The 25,017-nt window shown below is 35.5% G+C and overlaps 5 protein-coding genes and 1 long non-coding RNA gene across 9 annotated transcripts; 3 read left to right on the top strand and 3 right to left on the bottom strand.

Annotated features, from left to right (window-relative positions):
• The first annotated feature begins 929 nt into the window (after nucleotides 1-929).
• Nucleotides 930-2,710, top strand: LOC18596094 (aspartyl protease family protein At5g10770-like). The gene is made up of 2 exons (XM_007024357.3): nucleotides 930-1,132; nucleotides 1,236-2,710. Exons 1-2 carry the CDS (start codon nucleotides 1,057-1,059, stop codon nucleotides 2,543-2,545), a joined length of 1,386 nt encoding a protein of 461 aa, XP_007024419.1. The 5' UTR covers nucleotides 930-1,056; the 3' UTR covers nucleotides 2,546-2,710.
• Nucleotides 2,711-4,495: 1,785 nt separating this feature from the next.
• LOC18596093 (uncharacterized) lies at nucleotides 4,496-5,475 on the top strand. The gene is made up of 4 exons (XR_001928365.2): nucleotides 4,496-4,577; nucleotides 4,678-4,801; nucleotides 4,927-5,093; nucleotides 5,190-5,475. It is a non-coding gene; the product is annotated as an uncharacterized LOC18596093 (long non-coding RNA).
• Nucleotides 5,476-6,031: 556 nt separating this feature from the next.
• LOC18596092 (uncharacterized) lies at nucleotides 6,032-8,032 on the bottom strand. The gene is made up of 3 exons (XM_018122827.2): nucleotides 6,686-8,032; nucleotides 6,402-6,596; nucleotides 6,032-6,343 (listed from the first exon to the last, which is right to left on the bottom strand). Exons 1-3 carry the CDS (start codon nucleotides 8,030-8,032, stop codon nucleotides 6,032-6,034), a joined length of 1,854 nt encoding a protein of 617 aa, XP_017978316.2.
• Nucleotides 8,033-12,612: 4,580 nt separating this feature from the next.
• On the bottom strand, nucleotides 12,613-18,881 carry LOC18596089 (anoctamin-like protein). 4 transcript variants are annotated; one of them, XM_018123870.2, is made up of 16 exons: nucleotides 18,252-18,869; nucleotides 17,475-17,544; nucleotides 17,246-17,361; nucleotides 16,573-16,699; nucleotides 16,389-16,489; nucleotides 16,208-16,299; nucleotides 15,995-16,099; nucleotides 15,612-15,857; nucleotides 15,292-15,424; nucleotides 15,097-15,210; nucleotides 14,939-15,009; nucleotides 14,716-14,843; nucleotides 14,261-14,362; nucleotides 14,070-14,164; nucleotides 13,183-13,341; nucleotides 12,613-13,058 (listed from the first exon to the last, which is right to left on the bottom strand). In XM_018123870.2, the coding sequence occupies exons 1-16, from the start codon at nucleotides 18,423-18,425 to the stop codon at nucleotides 12,885-12,887; spliced, it is 2,007 nt and encodes a 668-aa protein (XP_017979359.1). In that variant the 5' UTR covers nucleotides 18,426-18,869; the 3' UTR covers nucleotides 12,613-12,884. The 4 variants fall into 4 exon arrangements, 3 of the variants coding, with proteins under 3 accessions (XP_017979359.1, XP_017979358.1, XP_007024412.2); XM_018123869.2 differs by having other exon boundaries at nucleotides 15,612-15,881; nucleotides 18,252-18,866; XM_007024350.3 differs by having other exon boundaries at nucleotides 14,070-14,177; nucleotides 14,280-14,362; nucleotides 15,612-15,881; nucleotides 18,252-18,859.
• A 1,363-nt stretch (nucleotides 18,882-20,244) lies between these two features.
• LOC18596088 (ESCRT-related protein CHMP1B) lies at nucleotides 20,245-21,644 on the top strand. Its single transcript, XM_007024349.3, has 2 exons — nucleotides 20,245-20,726; nucleotides 21,213-21,644. Exons 1-2 carry the CDS (start codon nucleotides 20,402-20,404, stop codon nucleotides 21,497-21,499), a joined length of 612 nt encoding a protein of 203 aa, XP_007024411.2. The 5' UTR covers nucleotides 20,245-20,401; the 3' UTR covers nucleotides 21,500-21,644.
• Nucleotides 21,645-22,955: 1,311 nt separating this feature from the next.
• LOC18596087 (Mannose-binding lectin superfamily protein) lies at nucleotides 22,956-24,269 on the bottom strand. The gene is made up of 3 exons (XM_018123830.2): nucleotides 24,146-24,269; nucleotides 23,600-23,827; nucleotides 22,956-23,503 (listed from the first exon to the last, which is right to left on the bottom strand). The coding sequence occupies exons 1-3, from the start codon at nucleotides 24,146-24,148 to the stop codon at nucleotides 23,171-23,173; spliced, it is 564 nt and encodes a 187-aa protein (XP_017979319.1). The 5' UTR covers nucleotides 24,149-24,269; the 3' UTR covers nucleotides 22,956-23,170.
• Between the last annotated feature and the right edge of the window lie 748 nt (nucleotides 24,270-25,017).

The raw sequence follows: 25,017 nt of genomic DNA, 5'->3' as shown, positions 1-25,017 counted from the left end.
GGATATATCCTATTCCTATGCAAGTTTTCTAGGTATATTACCGTAGAGTAAAAATGCACATATCATTCACCTTTAAACACTTAATTGGTAATATTGTTGTCAACAGAAAAAAAAAATGGAAATTGCAATTTGTTCATACCTTATTTGGCCTAAATGTAATGACGGTTAAGTTAATTTGGCCATTACTAGGTAAAGCTCAACATGTTTCTTCATCTTCATGCAAGCTCGTAAAGTAGAAAATATCATTGATACTAGTAAAAGGTCCGATTAAATGATCCCAAGGTCCAAGATTTCTTGTTTGTACCCCAATGCATCCCTCAATTGTAGACCATCTACCCAATTGAAGTGTTAACCTGATCACTCCAGAGGACATTATTAGGTTATATTTTTAGTTAGCTTGAATACAAAAGAGTTTGATGATCTGGATAACATTTCCAAATCATAATTAAGTATTAGTTGGAGAGGACCTTTCCATGGCCCAAATACTTGATTCAAAGGACTGGTTTGATGCTTTCTTCTCATATTTTTTCCAACATTGAATGGCCAATTTGTAGGACCTCGACAAGACAGTTAAAAGACGTAGGAAAATGATAGCTATAAGAACACACATCAGTGTCCTTTGCATATTGAGCCGTGCACGTATATTCTTCTCGAGTAAAAGCAGCCCTTCGATGGAAGTACCGTATCCCGCCCCAGTCACAGCGATAGGTATTAAGTTATGTTATTTTGTTCCATATTTCCATTTTCTTATTGCTCACAAACAAAACGAAAATAAGATAACAGATAACAATTTTAATAAATAATTATTTTTTTAATTACTAATCTAACCGTTTAAAGTTCCTCCTACTTTAATCAAGCCCCATTATTGTTGAAGGAATGTGACAGCATTTAGATTTCTCCAACTAATAGTTCATGATTGAACTTTATTTCTTTATGCATTCCTCTTCTTTTGGAACTCTGCCACACACTTGTAAATGACATGTTCTCCTTTCTTGTTATAAGCTCCCCTTCTTTTAGATAAGAGAGGACAGGCTATAAGTCGGCTGCAGAACTGAGATGGCGTTTGTTTGGTTTCTAATTTTCTCTCTGCCACTTGCAATTGCAGTGGCACCTCTGCTCGCAGAACTCCAAGGTATGTATATGTTTTCCGTATTATATGAAATATATATTTAAAATATAAATGGATAGGTTTATATGAATGGTCATTATTATTATCAATGAACCAATTTTTGCAGAGAATAAGTTGGAAGTCAACCAGTCTGGCATACACGTTAAGATCTATCACGTTCAAGGGCCTGAGTCTTCTCTCACCCCAGAATTCTCCTTATCCTTCTCCAATTTTCTCTTGCGTGATGAAGAACGTGTTAAGGCTCTCGCTTCCATAGTAGCCCAAGACAGAGGCAGAGGCAGAGGCAGTACAAATTCCGCTTTATCCCAGAGATTAGGGTATTGGTCAAGTGCAAAGTCTTTGAGTATCCCACTGAATCCAGGTTTATCCATCGGTACAGGGAACTACTATGTCAGGATAGGCCTTGGAACTCCGGCCAAGTACTATGACGTGGTCATGGATACAGGCAGCTCCTTCTCCTGGATCCAGTGTGAGCCTTGTGCAGTATACTGTCACAGCCAGGCAGACCCTGTTTTTAATCCCTCTGCATCTACGACATACAAATATCTCTCATGTGCCGCCTCTGAGTGCTCTTCACTCAAGGAAGCAACTTTGAACAACCCTTTATGTTCGACTTCAAACAAGTGCCTATACACGGCCAGCTATGGTGATTCATCATACTCAATTGGCTACTTAAGTCAAGATTTACTGACTTTATCACAATCCCAAACCTTCTCCAATTTCGTATATGGATGTGGGCAGGACAATGAAGGCTTGTTCGGAAGGGCAGCTGGGCTAGTAGGACTAGCCCGTGACAAACTCTCCATGCTAGCTCAGGTGTCCTCCAAATATGGATATGGTTTCTCTTACTGTCTGCCCACAGCTACTTCTACTGACGCTGGAGGTTTCCTGAAAATAGGAAAGCCTTCTCTATCAACATTCAAGTTCACTCCCATGATCACAGATCCTCATCAGAATCCTAGTTTATACTACCTAAGGTTGACATCTATAACTGTGGCAGGTATCCCTCTGAGGGTGGCTGCTGCTGAGTATAGAGTCCCAACCATCATAGACTCTGGAACTGTCATCACACGCCTGCCTAGGTCTTTGTATTCTGCCTTGCGAGATGCCTTTGTAAAGATCATGTCCAAAAAGTATGCGCAAGCCCCAGCAATTTCGATATTGGATTGCTGTTTCCTGGGGACTGTCAAGACTATGTCGGCGGCACCTGAGATTCAAATGATGTTTCAAGGAGGAGCTGACCTCACTCTTGGTGCTTCCAATGTGCTCATACAAGCTGATAAGGGAGTTACATGCTTGGCCTTTGCTGGATGGAGCCAAACAGCCGTTATTGGAAATCATCAACAGCAGACGTTTGAGGTTGCTTACGATGTGTCTGATTCAAGAATTGGATTCGCGGCTAATGCCTGCCACTGATCCTACGATTTTCCGTTTGATAATTAATTAAAGTGAAATATAACATATTTGAATAATCACACTGCAAATCAACCGCTAGGAGAGCTCATTGTGCATGGATGGTTTGTCCCAGCTTTTTAAATTGTCAATGTCAAGAATATATAATTCAATGTCTTAATTAGTGTAGTTGTCACTTGCCATCATATTTAATAATAGACTAAGCTATGGTAGCAGACACTGTCATTCCTTGTAATGACTGATCTGTTTTTAGTTATGGCAAAGTATTAATTTGAAATCTTTCAAATTAATAGATTATCAAATATTGAAATATTGTACTCTTCAAAGATTCAAATTTGACTTTGTTTATAAAAAATTGAAATCAAATGTGGAAGTAAGTGTCAGTAGATTAATATTGAGAAAAATTACAAGTAGCTAGTATGGTCAACATTTTAATCTTCTTGCAGTCAGTTAGGCAAAGTCTTTTTAGTTTTTGACTCGAAATCTTAACTCTTATAAGGTATTGCAATTATTTATATCCAGTCTCAAGCAGGGAAATTAATTAGACTGATTAACTTTGCATCCATCCACACCTATAACCATGTCCCTGGGACTGGGAAAGGCAGCTGTCAATGTGTTTTCTTTTCTTTTTTTTTTAGCAATTTGGAGAAAAACTATATTTCATACTAGATAAAAGAAAATACTAATAAAGGATATTACCTTCTGCCCAAGTTTTCTTGGTTTATTACCATGCACCAAAAGTGCATATATCATTGTAAACCTTTGGTATGAAATATTATCTTTGAATAATAATGAAAAAGATAAAACATATATATATATATATATTTATGTAATGACTAATGACCGTTATCTACCCATGCAAGCTGTTTGACTTTGCAATTTGTCCTTATCTCTTTGTCTGGCCAAAATTAGTTATCAAGTTGTTGTTTCTCATCTTTAAATTATAATATTATCTTTGGAGCGTATATGCTATATGATAATAATTCAAGGCATTCCCTATATGCATTTGCTTGAGGAATTAAAGCTAATAAACTTGTTTTTGCAAGAGACAAATAACAATTTTCAAGCATACATTTTTTATATAAATAGGATGTTGCTAGGAAATGTTCATAGGAGAAAAAAGAAGTAAAAGAAACGTGGCCTTAATCACACAATTTGGGTTTTTCAATAACTTGGAGAAAAATTATATTTCAAATTAGATAAAAAAAAATACTAATAAAAGATATTACCTCCTGCCCAAGTTTTCTTGCTCTATTACCATGCACTAAAAATGCATCGATCATTTTATTGTAAACATTAGGTATGAAATATTATCATGGAATTAAAAAAAATAAAAGAAATATTTATAGAAATGAACGATTATCTATACGTATATATATGGAAGCATTTTGACTTTGCAATTTGTCATGCTTTTGTATCAAGACCAAAAAGTATAAAGTTGTTTCTCTACTTTAAATTACATTAATACTATCTTTAGAGCTTATATGTTATACAATGGTAATTCAAGTCATTTTCTATATGCATTTACTTGAGGAAAGCTGAAACGTCCTTTTTCCTTCCTTTCTATTTGTATTGCAACAGTTAAATATCAATTTCAACCATATATTTTTGTTACCATCTTGACTAAAGATAAAAAGTGTTTTGATATACTAAGTAAAAGAGAAAGAAATCAAAAGAAAACGTGAACTAAACCATAATATGAGTTCATATCATGTATTCAATGAACAAATGAATAAAGCAATTCTAAGTCACATTAATTCAAGATTTCAAAATGTTTCTCCTAAAGTAGTAAGTTACTTTTGATAATTGTAACAGATATGAGCTCTGCTCAGCTCCATTTAGATGATCACAAGGTCCAAGATTTCTTGTTTGTCAAGTAAATGTTTGATGAACAATAGTATAAATACCCCGAGGCATCCTCATTGTTGACGGCAACATGGAATACAACCTTCTGATAAAGGCTGCACTGCAAGGGTGCACAAATCTTCAGCTTCATGGTGGATTCAATAATCCTAATAGTACTTATCGCATTAAGGTAATCAATCCTTTTTCCCTGCTCACCTCTCTTTTATTATGATTTATACATTTTAATTTCTTCCTGAAATCATGTGTCTTACTTGAAAATATTGTTTTAGGTAAAATGCAAAAGGTGCCAAGAGGAAAATGTCATTGAATTGAGCTTGGGCCATGTTCCAACTTCTTCAAGCACTAGCAGAAAAACCAACTCCTAGCAAGAGTCCAGTTCACTTTGATGGCCAGGTTCCAATATATTGTTTCCATTCAATTACTTGCTGCTTTCTCTCTGGGCTTTTCTTTTGTTCCTTTATTCATTTATTTCTAATGAAGTTAATTAATGTTACGTTAAATTCTTGGTTGTTTATCAGTGTAACATCAAAAGCTGTGCACAAAAGATTTGGGCGCAAATGATTCCTGGATGTGGTGCACCCTATGCAGAAACTCCAAGGTGGAATACAAAGAAATTATGAAATTTAAATTTGGAGGAGCTAAGCCTGTAGGGTTTATTTTTGGTGGAGGCTGGGAGTTTGAATCTGTATGTATGATTTACTCAGTTTTATTTTGATTTGGTGATATCACCTTCATGAGGATATTGACCAGCAATACATGATATAATTCTTTTTTGGTTCAGCTGCACAGGCTGGCTACTTATAAGGGCTACACGTTGGATGACTATGTTCAAAAGGGCAAGAACACAAGCGAAGAACAAAGTGATGAATTATGCAGCCTGATTGATGACATAGTTTTGGAGCCTAAGATTTTATATGTTAATGCTAAATTTGAGAAGTGCTAGCAGCCAAAGTGATTATAGGATTTCTGCTTTTATTTGTGTTTAATACCTAGTTGGGTTGTAATAAAAGATTTGGGACTAGGCTGTACATAGAAAAGTCTATTAAATAAGATCATTTGTACATATAATTGGGGTGTAATAAATTTTTTTTAACATTAAATGAGATTGTAATTATAAAATTTATTATATTTGCAGTTGCAGAGTGGTTTTTTCCTTTTTCTTTTGCAAATTGTTTTGGTGGTCTGTGCAAATCCATCTACACTTCCTAGAATTTGCAAATTGCCATCATTTCTAGCGAAGTAAGTCAACATTTCAGAGCTATAAAACTTATACAAGTCTGCAGAGAAGTTTGAGACATGAGAGTCGTAAACGTTTAATGTTTTAATAAGCCAGAGTTATGGCTTCTGAAAGTCATGAATTGGAGAAAGGTGACACTGCTGTGGGACTTGTCAACGTGAAAAAATTCGGTGGCAATGGCATGTTAAACAAGCTTTAACTCCCATTAGATTTCCATTTGAGTTTAATTATTAGAAGCACATATCTCATAGTTTAATAAATAAAACACTGGTCAATTTTCGAGATTAAAATCTAAGGGAATGAGAATTTTCACATAATGTCTAATATTTAATTATCAGATGATTTGATAACATTATGAGAAATTAAATGATTTCAAAGTTGAAATCTTAACATGTGGATGATTGTTGCCATTTGAAATCAAAATATACATTTTTACCATAATGCGTCGTGGGCATTGCATGTAAAAAGTCATTCCAATGAGGCATCTCATATTCAATTTCGGTTTTAATCCTAATCTTAACGTCCTCCACTTCATCCTCCCACCTTTTGATGGCATTAGCGTTGCAGCATTGTACATCTTCTCTGTTTTTCAGCTTGTTCAACAGGAACTGCATTGAAGCAAATCGATGAGCATACTGATGAACAAGTAAAGCTAGCACAAGTATGAGCTCCATCTTGTCTATTTGATTGTTCCACCACTGTATTGAAACAAGAACTGAAAAATGAAAACTCGAAAGACTTAATCAATGGTCATACCCTAATGAGACCAAAGTGCCAGTCCACTACACGCCATATTTTTAAAGTCTTGGGGCGACAACTCCAAAACAGGCCATTGACAAGGGCAGCATAATAGAGTGACCTTGGAGTTGCACAAATTAACAGCTTCAGAGAGGTGACCTCACTTGGTGGAGGAACTGAAACATCTGGCAGCTCTTGTTGAATGAAAGAATCCTTTGCAATGGATAATATCCATGTTAGGTGGATGATAGATTTGAGAATAATCTAAGAAAAGCAGCAACTTTGTGAATCCTAAAAGTTACCTTATGGGGAGGGAGGCATAAGTATAAGTCTTCTATCCGCCCAAAGTTTGCTAGGAACTGTCTAAAACTAAGGAGCCATTCGGCTCCACAATTTTTGTCGCGATGTAAGTCGAAATATACACGAACTCCCAATTGAGAAATGAGATTATTAATTAGAGAGATGGAGGGTGTTGTTTCTTTACTGCCATTAAATGAGAAAGAACACAGATTTGGAGAGTCAATATTCACATCTGCAATTCTCTCGCAATGGTATATGCTTAGGCTTTTCAGCTTATGACTCAAAATCTTAACTCTTTCCAACCTATCGCAATAGCTTATATTCAAAGTCTCAAGCAGGTGCAATTTAGAGATAAGCTCTTGCAATAATTGGTCACTTAAATTGGCGTGTCTTAAATGTAACTTTTTCAGATTTTGGCATGCGTCCAAATTGACCTTGCATATGGAACTTCTTAACTCATCGCAAAAGTCCAAAGTTTCAAGGCTTGGTGCTTCAATGTTAACCTCTTTGAGGTTCCAATGCATTGATGACAACTCAACCATCTTAAGTTTACCGAGTCCAGAAATGCGAAAATAGAAAAGCTCCCAAAAGTTCTCAAGAGCAAAGATTTGAACACAAGGGAAAGTGGAGATAAGGTTGTCCAGTATCTGCTCATCTAGATGAACTGAGCATAGATGTAGCTGTTGGAGGGAAGGAAACCTTGTGCTACCTGCTGTAAAGGGGAGATCTAATCTACATCCGCCTAGCTTCAAGACAGTTAGTGATTTTGCAGCAAGTATTGCTTGGGGCAAATGGTATGTTGGTTTTGGATAATCACATACTGGTAAGAATGTGCAACCGAGATCTATATCTAGCTCTTCGATGTTTCTCTCTGTTACCAATCCTACCCAATTGTCAATGACAGAGGCAAACTCATCATCCAGGTGGAAAATCCTAAATCTGAATTTTTTAATGCTAAGCAACTCTTTCTGCTGATTTATTCTCTTAAGCGAATTGTTTGATAACAACATGAACTTCTCTCTGATAATCATCATCGCTAGTAATTTGCCTTTCTCCTCATCAGCCCCAACCCCTCGTATATGCACGTTATAACGAGTCCTGAACTGCTCTAAATTACTCAGGTACTTCTGCCTTTCCTCACTGCTGAGCTCATATGATTTGACATATTCTTCAATGAAGAGTTCATCTAAAACCACCACCGGAAATGAATCATATATGCTTTTCCAGGCCTTGGATAAGACGCTAGTTCGAGCTGCATCTGTTGCTTCAACCTTAGATAGTATATGATGAAGAATTGGCTCAGGTAGATCAGAGATGCGATCGACAGCTTCCGTTCTGTGTTCGTCCATGATAGCTGCACCTTCAGTGTACTTCTGTTAAGCAGAACAAAATGGATGGAGTTTGTCTTGGGATCGAATAATTCCAAAACCTTTATGATTTTACCCTCTTTTATATAATTCATCAACCAACAAATCTTTAGTAGAATTCATTTGTGCGTGTCTCATTAAATTAGGTTCATGCCGAATGCAGGATTTCCTCCTGGAAGGAGAATGATATGATTTAATCAAAGACCAATACAGAATGCTCATTTTCTTGTTGAATTGCCTTATTAACTTTTCATGGCACGCAACCCTCACTTAATGCCGCATTACATTTTATCATTTATTTCTATTTTATTTGATAACATGGAAAACGAATTAAAAGGAAATAAATAGAATTAGCACGAGAGATTAGAATGTTTTAAAGTTTCATTTGCTTGTTGGTTTCAGCTATTTCTCTTCTCTTTGACCCAACGAGTAATATGGACTGGCAATTTTCTGAAAATTAGTCATGGAAACGTAAAAAAAGGAACAATATGTCCCAACCGAAATTCTCTAGTTCGGATATTTGTAGTGAAATTGAAGATTACTATCTTCACAAATGCTTTCTCATAAATATTTTATGAAATGAACTAAAAGCACCTAATCTCCTAGTTGTTTGTTTCTGCTTGATTTTGTTGCAAAGTTGGATCATATATACATAATTCTAAGGTCCAAATCCTTCTTAATTTCCAACCGCATAACACTTTCAACTACATTAGATTTAAAGCAATTGAGCATTTGACTTATTAGTTAGTGCATGATCCCTTACTTAAAAAATAAAATTCGAATCTTCATTCTCTCAATTAAAAAAAGCCCGACACTAGCTTTAAACATTAAAAAAAAAAACCCGACACTAGCTTTGAATAATTGAGAAAAAAAATCAAGTATTCGACCATAATAGAATTATGAATTATCAAGACATTTTTCCTTTTTTTTTTTTGTTTGTTTTTCTAAATATGAACTTCCATCTCTATTCAGGATAACTTTCAATATAATTTTTGACCCAAAATTGAATTATTCCAAGGGGAAAAAAAGCTATAATTTCAATTTCATAGACTTCTCTCAATGCATCTTAATACTGTTTCAAAACATGATAAAGACAGTGTCATTAGTTTCATTTTTCCAACAATTACTGCTATTATTTTGGACTAATTGCACATTGGATGGTAGGGTGATGTTGTGTTATATATCAAATACAATAGCAGCCATTTTGTCTGATTTAGGTTCTCGAGCAATATATGGTTGGCTTTGTTTTAACCTTATTCAGTCAATTGTCTTTCGGTTTGCTCGAAACGAAGTTGGATTCTAAAGGAAAGGTTTTCAACGCATCCTATAGTTTTATGAATTGGTAAGAATTAGGATCGCTTGGTGGATCAAAAGCATATATAGGTATAGCGGTCTGCAATATTTCTTGTCTGAAATATTGTGGGAATATAAGTCAACCGTATGTGTATATATTGTTCTTTTCTTATATTCAAAAAGCATTGGTAAGTATCGTAGCCGTATAGCAGATTCCAACCTCGCTAGCTAGCTGAGACATTTGGTTCACCGAAAAAAAAAGTCCATAAAAGCATGTCATAGTTCACATTTTTTTATGTAATGTATATTTTTAGACATGATATCTCTTTTATTATTCAAAACATTTCAAACAAATCTTTATTCGTTTACGACGTTCAATTAAGATTTTATATTTAGATTTTGTACCAAAAAGATTTTTATGATTAATAGTTGATTAATTATTAGTAGTTAAAACGTTATTTATCATTTTTATATCACGTTGAATATGAAAATGTCATATGATCATATCAAGATGTTATGTTATCTTGCTCCATCACTAACATGTGACATAAAATGACAAGTAACGTTTTAATTAATAACAATTAATGAATTGTTAGTTATCAATGTATAAGTGTTTGATTAAATGTAAAAAAAATAAAAATTTATTTAAAGTTTTTTAAATATTTTTTAAAATAAAATTTAAAGCATTTCTAACAAGTACTTAAAAGGCACTATAACTTTCGACCAAAACAACAAGAAAATAAAAGAGCCATATAGCTAGCTAAGTTTATTATTATGGTGAAAAATTACTACATTAACCATTAAAATATTGTTAAAGGGGCGCCATTGGTAATGTTTCCTCCTTGTCAATGGGTGAGAATTAAGTAAATAGGAATGAGGAGCACCAGAAAACTCAGTTTCTATAATTTTAACTTATATATTATGGGTAATGATTTTATAATCTTGTAGAAGTAGTTGTTATGCAGAAATATCAATTTATGGGGTTTCGTAACTCGCTTTAGCCCCAGTAAATTGAAATTCGCTACTATAGAATATTCCTATACTTTTTTTACATTTTTTAATGGAAGCAGCAGAGAAATTGAAGACACCACATGAGTTTTTCTTTCCTTTTTTTTTTTTTGTATTAATTGATTAATCGTTTGGTTCGTAAGTATTTATATACTAATCAAGAGACTTGATGACCAAGTACACGTATTCCGATTGTCCAAGAAACTTCTTAAACCAACCGTGTGCACTTGTTTAATCAAAATCCTTTTTATTAAGAAAACAAATATACAAGGAACAAAATCAACATTGACGATTTACAGGCGGAAAAGTTACTGTTAATTTACATGAATTTTAGGCTATGCTTATGTATTACTAGTATTTTTTTTTTAAGAAAAGGGTTTTGAACCTATATTACTAGTATTTTATTTGTTGAAATGTAAGGATTATTTTAGAGTAAAATACATAAATTTTTTAAATTTTGATCATAATTTCACACAAATTTCTTAATATTTAAAATGGACAGCTCACGTTTTGCTGAACAGAAGAACAATCTTTCGTTATACATATAAGTCCAGCTATTAATCAATATTTTTATTAGTTTGATGACATACTAATATTTTTAATACAATTTTACCTTTCATTAATTTTAAAAATTATTATTATATAAAATACAATTTCTTTCTCTCTATCTCAATATTCTTTCTCCTCTCCTCACTAAATTTTCTCCACCGCAAACGGTGAAAGAATTTGGCAACGATAAGCATGACAAGCAATGAAGGGGCACAATCTCACAGCGTCAAATCTAACTACGAGGTGGTCGATCGATGTAAAATCAATTAGATTCATTTACAAAGTAACTGAACGGTGTAAGAAAACAAACCGATTTGAAATAAAGGAAGAGGCTTGAAAGAAAGGGAAAAAGTAGAGAAACAATGTGAGGTATTTTAAGCATTTCACATTTATCCATTAAGATTAGAATGAATTGTTCAATGCTAATAGAATCATATGAAATTATAATCAAAATTTTAAAAAATACATTGTTTTACCTTTTCACCCATTTAACAAGTTGCAATGGATTAGAGTACTCAACACGGTTTCTAGAGACCAAAGGTTTAGAGGAATCTAACTGCAGAATGCTGAAAAGTCAAGTCAATGGAAATATTTTGCTACACGTTCTGAAACACTAGCATGTTACTTATCAAACTTTAACACCCCAACCTTATAAATGTTTCAGCCATGTCATTTAAGCAATCATTCCAACATCCTCTTCGGGTCCCCATCGGACATATAAAACCATGTCTGTTAAGAAAACTGTTGCCCTGGACAACGCCCAAGTTGTCAAGAGCAACGTTACAAGTAAGCGCAGACGCTTCAACCAATGTTTCTCCTTCATGGAGATTTCAATGGAACCAGCACCATCATTAAGCCACCTGGATTCCAACAAGTTCAAGTCTGAGATCAAGAGATGGGCTAAGGCCGTTGTGGCCTATGCTCGTCAAGTCAGCGGTCGTTTTGGGAGCTCCCGAAGAAGTGATCCATATGGAAGCTCTCGAAGCTCAGCAGATGTGCATAGCTAGCTAGTTGAAGACTTGAATGTGACGATATCGATTGTTGTAGATGGAGATGTTGAGAGTTTTTCTCCTGGTTGGAATTCATGCAAAATAAGGTGACAAATTTGTACATTTGAGATGATGAGAATTGGTTTATGACATCCAAGCAAAGATGGGATCAAATCTATGGATAATTTGACGCAAAGGTCAAAATTCAAAGCAGATGGAACAACTTCGGACCGGTTTCCTTGTATATAGTTTTTATCATAGTGGGATTGCTGTCTTTGACCCTTTCTTCTATTTGCATTCATTCTTGTGTATATAGTTTTCTTTTGATTGTCAATTTTTATTTTCTTTTCCTTTATGATTATTTTACCTGAAATAGGTTGTTACTGAGAAATGATGTACCAAAAAGAAAATCCTCGAGAAACTAAGCAGAAATTCCTGCAGCGTATGGTAATAAGCATGATTGAGTCATGAGAGAAATGGAGGCAATGTTCTAATGGCAACAACTTCGTAACAGAGAAAGTTGTTGATGCTAATGAGTAACCGCTTGGAAAAGCAAGCAGCAGTTTCTTATCCCCGTCCAAAGGGTGGGTGGAAAACAACTCTTCCTGCTATTCATCAGGAATCGCAGGAAGTTCTGATACCTTCGGGACAGATTCTTTTGGCAATGATTTACAAATAAAAGATAGTTAAAAGCAGTCTGCCAAAATACTTTTAGACGTGACAGAAAAGAAAAACGATTTTAGACTTCTCTGATTACCAAATTTTTTACACCAACCAGTATAATATTGAAAATTAAACATTCAGTTGTAAACAATCCCTGGAAAAGTATTGAAAATTTACAACAGAAGAAAGAAAGAGGAAAAGAAAAACAAAATATATTTCAATGGTTTGCAAAATTTGTAACTGAGCTATAGCTTTGACGATTAATCGAAGTACCAGCTTGTTGATCTTGTTTCACTGTTCTTAGACAATGAGTTTGGTGAAAAGCTTGGACATCAGTCGGTAGCTCTCTGCATTACTGTTTTTTTTAATCCATCAGGTGTCTTTCTTGGAATTGATCCACTAAATGCCTTTTCTCCCCCAGAAATGCTCCTCAAAAGCTGTTTAGAGCACATGTCCTGTGCTTGTGTTGCATTCTTCATCCTGTTGGCTCTCACCCAAGCAGGTTCCTGTCATGAAAGAGAGGTCAATGATTCTTATACTCTCATATATAGTCTCTTCAAATCATTAAGGTGTTTAGCTATATAAAGTTTAGGTCAACAAGTTAATAGACGCTAGAGTAAGAGGAGATACCTCAGGAACAAAGCGGGAGAACCCAAATTTAATCAACAGCAGAACATGTTCCATGACAAGAATTGCTGCAAGGCCAGGTTCTATTTTCCATTTCCCTTCCTGATCGTATAACCATACTAAAAGTGCAGAATTGGTGCAAATCGACATCAATATCAGGAACTGAAATACAAGTCACCATATCAGCAAATATCATGGTATGAATTTTAAAGTGAAAAGCATATAGATAAGCAGTAAGTGAAGCTTGATAAAAGATCTTCCGAAATGCCAAAAACAAAAGCAGGTCTATAATCCTAGTCAAAATTTTGGATTGTATCTCTTATCTAGAAGAGTGTAGAGATAAATTTCTTAATGTTTATAAAGTTACTCACAGCTCTCATATATATGTGTGTGTGTGTACGCGCGTGAGTGCACGAGCGTATAAATGGAATTTGCTTCCGTTAAAGTATTCTTGCTTTTTTTGACAATCCTGAATATAGAAGAAACAGTTCTTAAATTACCCACAACTGAAGGATGCTTTCAGTCTAATATTAGATCAAAGTCAAACTTCCCTGGCTAGGACTGCTATGCTCTGCAGCTACTTAAGTATTCAGGATATGATAATAGATGGACTATTAATTTTAATTTTGGTTGGACCACCCAATTGTGAAAGTCTGGGCTCCAGAACTATTCCCTTGGTTTGCCTTGGCTACAAACAGGAGTTACTTAATGCTCAAGTAAGACATATTAAAAACAGTTAGAAAGCATGTACATTTTACTTTTAGTTTACCAGAACATATTTGGAAAGCAAATACAATTAAAGCAAAGTGGTTCTCTTAGTCAAGACATTTGTTTTTGTAATTGTGATGGCAAATGACTGATGACACCTTACTTTTTTATAGTAAATATACCTGAAAAATGTTTAGCCAAGCTCCAATTGTAGCAGCAGCCCGTGGACCAGGCCTTTTCAACATGGCAAGCAGCTTCAGGGCGTCTGTTCTAATTTCTGCAATGTTGTTCTACACATCAAGCTAACAACTTTAGTTTACATTGTTAAGACTGAAATCAATATCAAACCATATTAGCAATTAGGTGAAAGTACCACTAAAAGCATTATATACCAAGGCAGAGAAGGCAAATGCAAGGGGAAACGCACAGGCAAACATCATGATCATTCCAAACTGCAGTGCTAACTCCAGAAAATCTGCACATGTTTTAAAATGTTCATTAAGTAGAAGAAAAAGTTTTGTTTGTAAGTTTGTTGTGGTGCTTTACGATCAAAGTAAAATTGAACGTCTCATATACATCTAACAGCAAATCAGTATACAAGTCTCTTCATTGAAATTTATGATCATCATCAAAGCTTTTCTCTGGCAATGCATATACAAGCACAAACATACTTACACTAGTATGTTACTCTAGGCAGGAACTAGACCTAAATAAAGTAAACTCATTTTGCATGCAAAAGTTATTTTTATGTGAAAGGGCAATAATGACATAGTTTGTCTTCACAAGGTTCAGACAGCCCAATTATTTACTCCATATTTGGCACATTACCATCAAACAGCCCATCTTCCAGCTCCTCACAAATGCTTGCTGAATATGTGGGTTTAAGGTACTCTTTCTCCACCCTGGAAGTGAATTGGATCTTCCCAGTCGAACCTTTCTCACGTTTTTTCTTGTTTCTTGACAAAAGAAATGCATTAGAATGAAACGTAAACTTAAGCTGTACCCTATACTAAGTAGATAATAATCACAGAAATCAATAGGAAATTCTTACCTAACAGCTCTATATTTTTTATAGCTGTACTTCAGATATGGCAAAGAATTTTCCAACAGATTTTCCAACACCTAAATAGCATTTTGCAGTTCAATAGCATTGAAGTCCAAGAAGTTGTAAGGTATTAATAAAAAGTACTGAAACTCGATAATCTTTACCTCAGAAAGTATAAGACGCTGGATCAACACTTGGCGAAGGGTCATAAAGTTGCGATGTAAAAGGGCATGATAGAAAACCCCAATATATGATTGCATAAAATAAAGACCAAACACCTGAAATATAAGCTGAATTCTTCAAATAAATTCCTTACAAGGAAAAAGAACACTGAATGACAAATCACTTTCTAATCATACTTTGTAGACCAAGCTGTCAGCCTTATATTCAGTATTTTCATTGTTTTCATACTTAATGAGCCTGATTGATATCTTCCCCCCAATCTTTGTGAAGTACTGAATTACAAGAAGATAAACTGCAGTTAACCCAAACCTGAAACCAAAAGCATGGTACACATAAAGTAAAACACTGTGTTGTTTACATATTATAAACAGAAAAGAACTCTCATAGCACAGATTGTAGTTTTTGCCAAGGAAACTAAATCACCAAAAATTATTACTCAGGCATAATCAATTTCATTCAAGGTAAAAAAAAAAGAAAGAGAGGCAAAGGATCTTACTTCACAATACCAGACTTGATGACCTCATAGAGATGAGCATAAGCCAACTCAAATGGTAATTGGAGGCAGATAATACTCAAAATAATGATAGCATCATTTCTGAATCGCTTGAGATAACTAAACCATTCATATTTTTGAAATGCTTCTTTCTCTTTTGTTTTATCAGTTCCCAAATTTTTCGTAAGTTCCATTGGAGACTGTAGGGAGCCCCACTCCCTCCCCAATAGTTTATATCCTTGGCTTGTGCTGACAGAAAAATTAAGATGCCACCTACATCAGCCAGGGAGAGAGAGAGAGAGAGAGAGGAAATAACTAAATCAGAAAAGCTGAAGAAACAAGCCTTGCATTTAGGAAGATGGCCCAATAGCTAGAAATCAATTTACCTGGCTGAAAGTGCAGAGTTTTTACGTTTCCAGAACTGGAAAAACAACACAGCCCACAATACTATGCTTATGAAGAAAGCGGGAAGCACTAATAATTGCAATGATCTGGATTAATCATTATGCCCAAGCAATCAAATTAAACAAAGGATAAAGCAATTCAGTACCTGAGAAGACAAAAATAGCTTCCAAGCAGAAAGAAGCAGTGTGGCTTACCCAAAATCAACCAACTGTAAGATAAGCCCAAATGCAGCTGGAAAAATCATCCAGCGTGTATACATTCCAAGGAAAGCAAAATAGACTGCAATCTACCACATGCAAATTCCTTGATTAAGCAATATACTAAGCACTACAAAAGTAATCTGCAAAATTTCGCTAGCTGTGAAGTTGTAATCACCTTTGTCCCAAAATATGCATAAATATCATCAATTGGTTGATTCGTGAAGTCCCAACAATTTAATGCCCAATTCCTGAGTAGCTTCTTCCTCTTTGTTTCATCTATAGACAGGATTTATCTTACTTCAGGGCTTAGAGAGCATGAGAACTGCAGGTAATTTGCTTATAAATGTAACCAAGCATACCATGTAAAGGGAAAACTTGTCTAACAATTCCTTCCAATTCCAATCTCCGCAATAATGATTCCCCCAATTCCCATTGGATCTCTTTGCCATCAAATTTTAAAGTTATGCATGAATTCTTCTTATTAACCTGTAAAATTTTTATTTGATTACTGGTCCTCCAAGAGGCATAAAATTCAAAATCTTTAATGGGTAGAGGCAGCATAGATACACAGGACAGATCCAAGGACTTGTATACATACACAACAGGGCAATGCTCACATACATATGTGCACGTTTTTTACTATATATAGAACATCAAAACAGTAGAACTCCTATTGATCATATCAAAGGCACCAACCAGTGACAAACAACTATTATTTAAATAAACAAACATGAGCAGCCAGTTGACTAACACACCATAAAATTCACTTGTGATTGCATCTCATTCAAGATACATGCATTTGAATGTTAATTTGACTGCCACACAATAGAGAAGCACTGTGAAATTAACTAGTGATGCCAACCATGTAAGTTAAACATAAAACTAGATGCTAGAAGATAAAGAAGCCATACGAAGTTAATTATTACTGCATCTCATTCAAGACCTTTAAATTTTAGACTTGATGTCTCATAAAGATGTATTGTTAAACTAGAAAGAGAGAATAAGTACGATGGAGTACATAGAATGACTCACAGTTTCATATATCAAGTGATGGTAGCACTGGAAACGCTCACACCAACTAAACAATGAGCCATCAGGCTGCCGCACAAAAGCTTCGACCTCTTCCCACTCAAATTGTAAATCAATCCCTGAAGTGCAGTGCTTTATTAACAAATTTTAACCAAAAACAAGTATTTAATCAAAAAGAAGGTAAGGAAAAGGAACGGGACAATCGTCAATATCTAAGCCAAATAATTATTACCAATACGAGTGGGCTTCTTCATCTGCAACTTCGCTGCAGCCCTTCCCAAAGTTTCTAAAGGTGCCGCCAGCTGAAAGAAAGATAGTTATCAAACAACTTAACTCAAGATTAACTTCACATCCCAACCACTTGGAAACAATCAAAAGAAAGGAAACTGCAAACAATAACTCAAGCATGACTTTAGAAAACAATAAAAATTGAGCAATAAGGCAGAATAGGCAATAAATTGAAAATTGTAAATAAAATGTTTAAATTCAGTTTTACAAGCAAATTTGCTAATAAATTTCTTTCATTATTCAGGAAAAAAGAAAAGGGAAGGCTGGAGGGGCGTCCTCAAACAAATGCACGCAAATTTTCTAACTGGAAATACTGAAGTAATCAAGATCAGAAAATTTCCTTTCGTTGAAGGAAATCCATTGCCATTAACTAGTATGCAACAGAAGATCAAAAAAAAAAAGCCCACCACAATTGCACAAAGGAATTTGTTGACAAGAATGTAAAGTCCTATATTTGTTTACCACGTGCACACACACACACACACACACACATACACAAAAAAAAAAAAAAAAAAAAACCTCCTAGCAGGAGCCAAAAGGGAAAAAGAATACTTCTTTAGCTAATATGGTTATTGTATATTTATTGTAATAGTCAGCAGAAGGCAAAATAAATTATGAATAAGATATTTTTAAAAAAAAAAGATCAAAAGGGAAAAAAAATTGTTCTTCAGGACAATGTAGAGAATGCTCAAATTTGAAAAGTAAAAAAAAAAAATCAAACCTTGATAAACTCATCTGAAAGGCCAATAACTCTCTCAACAACGAAGCCCACATTCCTGAACTCATTTACAAGAACCTCAACACAATCATAACCCTCATTTTCTTCCTTTAGGTTCCTTTTTGGAACCACCACAGCAATCTCGAACACAATTTGGTCTTCTCCAACCCCATTCATTTTCCAGAGCCAAATTCACCCAAAACACCATAAAAAAGAGAAGAAGCACCTGAATCTAATAAACTGTAGTTTACAAGATCCAATGAGGTGGGGCGGTGGTTTCTTTGTAATCAGTCAAAAACAAGCCATTCGGATCCATTTTTGATATCAAATTGCATTTGAAATTAACAAAAGGTAGAATCTTTCCTTTTTCTGTAATGACCAAAAAGGGGTTCTTTTTTAAGTGTCAGCTCAAAAGGGTAAATGGGTCTGTGTAAGTTTTATAGAAAAAGGTGTCTAGTTTGAGCCTAACAGCCTAATGGGTTTTCTGTGTTTGGGATCAAAGAAAGATTAGTACATTCGAAGGAGATAAATTTGAAATTTCCATCAAAATGGGATATGGGCCTAGACGGGTTTTTGTTTTTACTTTTCAGCCTAATAAATAGCCGGATGGGGTAGGGCGGTCCTCTGTCTAGGACTAAATAGTTTCTGTCATAATGCCAAACGAATCCGAGTAGAAGATAAGCACATACAAGAAAAATACATGCAGATACCTATATGCACAGGTGTCTGAGTAGTCGGTTATTGGGGGAGAGGTTAAGTGAAAGAGAGACACATAGGACAGTTTAACGAGATAGTGACACGTGCGCATGTGACTTGGCACTTTCCTTTGTTTGTTTCTTGCCCCACCTCCATGCATTTTTTATGTAATGAGTCTAATGATCATGCAAATTTCTTTTCTTGGTTTTTGTAAACAGAAAATTCCTACATCACGTTGCCGAATTCAATCCATTTTCAGTGTCTCTTTGCTGCAATTTGCCTGCAGGTGATGATAGTTGTGGAATGTGGGGTTCTGAGGAGGAAAGTGATACGCAAGACATATATGTATATATATATATATATATATATATCTCTCATTCCTGGCAGACTGGCAGCATAGTTTTTGGAATCAGAGGCACTGGTAGCAGCAGGAATGCGTGTTGGTTTTTATATATTCCCTTAATTCCTTCTACGGAGTCACTGAGCATTCATATCTAAGAAATATATACATACTGCTTCGTGATATAACATTGGATTGGTAAATTGGCATTTAACAGTATTAACATTTGGCTGATTTAGTAAAAGCTAAGCTCATTGTTTCTGATAATAATTAGTATCAGTGGCCAACTTGGGCAGTAATTTTTAGGAAACCTCTAAGCCTGCCTTTTGCTTTCCAAGTTAAGAAATAGACAGGAGGAAAAAAAGCCCATGTCTTGGGATGAGCTTTGTTGCACCACATAGTGGCGTTCGGATTATGGAACCTTCGAGGAAGCAGCGTTGCTTCATTTCACAATAGCTAAAATGCTGCTAGTACTATATCTATGAACTTCAAGTTTTATATATGAGAACCGACAACCTTAGAAACTCATTGCAAAACTATTTGAGCTAATGTAAACTCCATCCACATGCCAAAGTTTCTAATAACTTATCCATTTTGCATGTAGTCGTCATGTGTTCAAATATCAACCCCCAAGGGCTAAGGGGGTGGCAAAATCCAGGGTTTAACCAAAGTTACCAGTTTGCAGCAAAACCTGCTTAAGAGTTAGTATAAACAAATTTTTTTATTTCAAAATGTTTAGGGTAAAAGTTGTCTGAAAAATACATTATGCATTATTATGCTGTGTGATTTGGTAATTACCAATTTTTCACATTTGTTTATTGCTTATAGAGGAAGAAAATGGATATTTATAGTTTGAGGCCCAAAAACAGTATTTCAGGTTGGGCCACTTGGCGGTCGGCCCTTTACGCTGCTTTTCCACTTTCTTGCCCTTTTCCTTTAACAAAAAATAAATAAATAAAACACACACACATAATCCTTATAGAAGAAGCAAAACAGAGTCAAAACGCGATCAACACACCAAAAAAGAAAAATAAAAGACCCAATTTCTTAACCCTAATTTCTTCAAACCCTCTCAGAATCAAATCTTTCTCTGCAAACGAAGAAAAAAAATCCGGCCATGGGAAACACCGAGAAGCTCTTGAACCAGATCATGGACCTGAAATTCACGTCCAAATCGCTGCAACGCCAGGCGAGGAAGTGCGAGAAGGAAGAGAAATCTGAGAAACTGAAGGTGAAGAAGGCGATCGAGAAAGGGAATATGGACGGAGCTCGGATCTACGCCGAGAACGCTATTCGCAAGCGCACGGAGCAGATGAACTACCTCCGGCTTGCGTCGCGACTCGATGCTGTCGTTGCTAGGCTCGATACCCAGGCGAAGATGACCACCATTAACAAGTCCATGGCTAATATCGTCAAGTCTCTCGAATCTTCCTTGGCCACTGGTAATTTCCCCGTAAAACTTTTACTTTTAAATTCTTGATCGTCTTCTTTTTTGGAAATGATAGGGTGTAATTGAAGGAGAACCAAAAAAATTGTTTCTTTGGGAAACTTTAGCCTAAATTAGCCAGCTACCCAATTTTTTTTTCATGCTAATTTTTCATGAAGTATTTTTTCTCGCTAATATAGTGGCAATTTATTTCAACATTTTCTTTGGTGATGAAATTTTCCTTCCGATTTTTCATATATACCAAACAAAGTGAGAATTATCAACATTGTGGTTATTTTCTTTTCCGTTAATTTTCTTTTCAAATTTTCCATGAACCTGACATAGCCTAAAGGAAAAATATGTGGAGATAATAGCCTAAAGTAACATTCTTTCTATTTATTGGTATATTTTCCTTTTTTATAAGTGTAAATTAATGGCATTAATGTTGTAATTTTGACGTGAATATGGTGAAACTTGAGGGTTTGTTCTTTTGCTCTTGCAGGCAATTTGCAGAAGATGTCAGAGACAATGGATCAATTCGAGAAGCAGTTTGTGAACATGGAGGTCCAGGCAGAGTTTATGGAGAGTGCTATGGCTGGTTCTACTTCATTGTCCACACCAGAAGGTGAAGTCAACAGCTTGATGCAGCAAGTGGCTGATGATTATGGGTTGGAGGTCTCTGTTGGGCTGCCACAGCCAGCTGCTCATGCTGTGTCAACCAAGACACAGGAGAAGGTTGATGAGGATGATTTGTCAAGGCGGCTTGCAGAGCTTAAGGCTAGAGGTTAAAAATGGTGAAATTGATTTGAATTATCTTATGATGTATAATGACACAATGATGTTTGGGATTAAATGCTGCTTAAAGATCTTATTCTATGTGTAAATTTAACTGAATTTGGTTTATCTTTATAATGCTATGCGTGTTTCTTATAAATGAGCTGATGCCTTAATTGTGAATTTTAACTGTTTACCTTTTTCCCCTGAAATCGCTGAATGTGGTATGTGGGATGATTGGGTCTTTGTGAATGAATTGGTAGAGAGGTTGGTGTTGGTGTTGGTAGTTATGATGTTTGAGATTAATCCTAGGGTTAAAGAAAGTATTTTGTTTTTGTGAGGATTGATAAGTGGTTCAATCTTTTCTTCTTCATCAGGTGAATGGATTAGGTAAAAGCTGTTGAACATAAGCATTTATTTTTTGGCTGACCACTATTTTGATGGTTGATGGTCTTTCATTTAACATGTCTCTGCTTAATGTAGAAATGTGGGCATCAGTGTATGGTTTTCCATTTCTCTACGTGACCTTGAGGTTTGAGATCACAGAATGAGAATCTCTTACTACAGAGAACTGATGATAATTTGTATGGTGTTTATTGTTTAGTTAGTAGTTTGGTACTTGTAGGTAGATCAACTGAATTCACCTTTGTGGTTTACATGCTTTAACTTTATGTGTCCAGTTTCACTATTTACCATCACGTCACCTCTCCCTGTAAAACCAATGTGTATGTTGATGGCATGCCTAAATAACCAGGTATTGTGATCAATTAGGCCATTATTATAGATTTTAAGAATAAATATTGGAGTTTCCACTTTGGAGAAAGCTGTGCCGACAGCTCTTTTGCAGTTTCTTCCTCTGCTTGGCAACTTCCTTGAGATGAAATATTAGGAGATAAGTAAGACGACATGGCGAATGAGCATCAAATATGTGTGCAACAAATTGAAGATACATCCAGTTTGACCAGCATATCACAGCTGTTCCCAAATAGTGGAAAGGGAGAGAGCACTAATTTGGCTGGTAGAAAGAAAAATTAAGGAAAGGGGCACATAAAGGGGAGGAGTGAAATTTATTCTTTTCTCTTCATGTTTAGCGTAAGAGATGGAAAAATAAAATAAAAGAAAAAAAAGATGAAGGTAAATCATAAATGGAATGATTATTTTAGTTAATTAATTTGTTTCCTTCTTTTTTTTGTCCAATTAAGCTCACCCTCAACATAATCTCTACTTTTAACCTGTTGATTCTTACTTCTTTGTTTACCTTGTCTAATTTTTGTGCAAACCTTTTGCTTCCAAATAAAAGATTTTGGGATACTCGAACAAAGAAGAGTGCGTTTTCTTACCCTTTCTCCTCAGCTATTCCACCTCACCCAAAAAACGGATATGTTATACGGACCTGATGTTATTCTTCTTCATTTGCCAAGTTGATAGCACTGCTCTCCCTCTGTTATAGTCTCAATTGAAAGGTGACTGGTTAGAGAGATAGGATCCTTTACCTTGCTTTGCTCATTTTCATGAAACACAAGTTGGCATAACCCCAACTCCTTACTAACATCAAATAACATACCAAAGGCAACAAAATCCAAAACATATCAAAAGAAGATTGTGTGCTTTTTAAATCTCAGGCACATGCTGCTTTAATTTCAACGATGAACTTTAAGCCTCCCTGTTGGCAAAGGGTCCCTTTCACTAGTTATTATTCTTGGCAGGGGATTTCGAGACACTACTAGCAAGCCTTTGAAATCCTTTCTGCACCTTCTGAAAGAGTTTCGGAGATTGCCCCCGAGATAAACGAAATCCGATTGAATCAAGATACCATCCGCTTCTCCCATTGAACCCGGCGATCCGTCCTCCCTCCATGGAGAAAGTGAAGGGAGTTCCTTCTTCAACTCCATATGGACCAAAAGTTCTCTGGTTACTCTTAAACGTGAGTGATCGAATCACAGGGCCACCTCCATGAACTACAGGACAGTAATGACCACTTACACTGATCAAGAATTCTTCTGGGAAGTTGAGCTTAATCTGGACAACAAACCAACCGATGGAATTTGAGTGTGATTGTAATGATTATAGCTCATCAAAAAGAAAATTGGTTAACAATAGAGGTACTCAGCTAACCTCAGCCGTCTTGTTTCCTCCCATACCTCCATGTTTTTCTGCTGTTACTGGCTTACCGTTCTTATCATAAATCACTCTGATTGAGTCGATGCAACGATCATAAACAAGAGTGATTTCTCTTACCCCATGATAGGTTCCGTCGTCCCAAGCAGCTCCACCGGTTCCTCCCCATGGTCCTATGACCACACTCATTTTCTTCTTACCGCTTGGCTGATCCTTGCCACCATCCTATATATATACAAGTAAGAAGTTCCACATAAAAGTTAACTGCAAGTTCAAATCTAAGAGCTCAATAAAATATACTATGAAAGATGTCTGTTATTGAAATAATAGAATGAAACTTTTTTCTTTTTGTTATTTTATATTCAAAATCCGACTTTGTATACACAAAACCACAAATTTAAAGTTACAAGGTCATGTATTAATCTCCTATCTTATTATGGTTAAAGAATCAAAGGTTCATCCAAAATATATTAAAAAATATGACCTTTTCCACTTAAATATACGTCCTAACAAGGAAAAACAAAGTTATTTAGGATTTCTCACCATATGAACCAGCAGAAGTTGGAAGATCAGATACTGAATTCACAATAAAGGATGAGCTTTGGCCTTCACCTTAGACTGAGGCGTTCTAGCTTATGGAGTAGGCTTTGTTTTAGAGGAAAGTGGTGCTAAAATAGATAGCAACTGGAACCAGATACCATTTCCAGCACCTTCTGAGGATTGAGAATATTGCTTTTGCTTCGTCAATAACCATTTTCACAAATATATTATTTTCTGTGACACCCAATCATCAGAATAAATTCCTAGGAGGTTCAAAGCACGTAGGGTACGCATTGGAGTTTCTGTTAATAAAAGCATGTAACGAATCCACAACCAAAAAAGCATAGAACCAATGCAAAAAGTTTGAATAACAACCAAAAATCCAAAATTCTAGCCTGGTAATTGTCGTAACGTGCGGGTCCGGGAACCCGACCGCTAGACGTGAATGTGAAAACTCACTAAAAATTAAGCTAGGAGTCGCCACCAATCTTTTTTACTAGGTGCGATTGGCCACCTATTGAATCGATTCTAATCGATGAAAACTTAAATTAATTTTAAGCCCACCGAAAAGAACCTTAAACTGGTCTACAATTTCCTGGATCTAGGTTCGGGAGTACGGTTACGCCCGGGGAAGGATTAACATCCCTCAGACGCCCGTTCTATGAACGGTACCATTTTTAAATTATCCTATTGGGCTTTAATTTTTAATCTCACTAGATTTCCTTAATTATTATTTTTTTCTTTATATCTCCTATTTAACCTAAAATGGAATGCAAATGGGTGGCGAGATGAAATGCATGGCGTGAGATAAAAATGCCGAACAAACAACCTTTTATTGAGGATATTTTTCGAATCCGCCCATCATACTGGTGGGA

This window comes from Theobroma cacao, chromosome 6 (assembly GCF_053813885.1).
Source record: "Theobroma cacao isolate CCN51 chromosome 6, ASM5381388v1, whole genome shotgun sequence".
Taxonomy (NCBI): Eukaryota; Viridiplantae; Streptophyta; class Magnoliopsida; order Malvales; family Malvaceae; genus Theobroma; species Theobroma cacao.
This window is presented reverse-complemented; position numbering and strand designations above follow the sequence as displayed.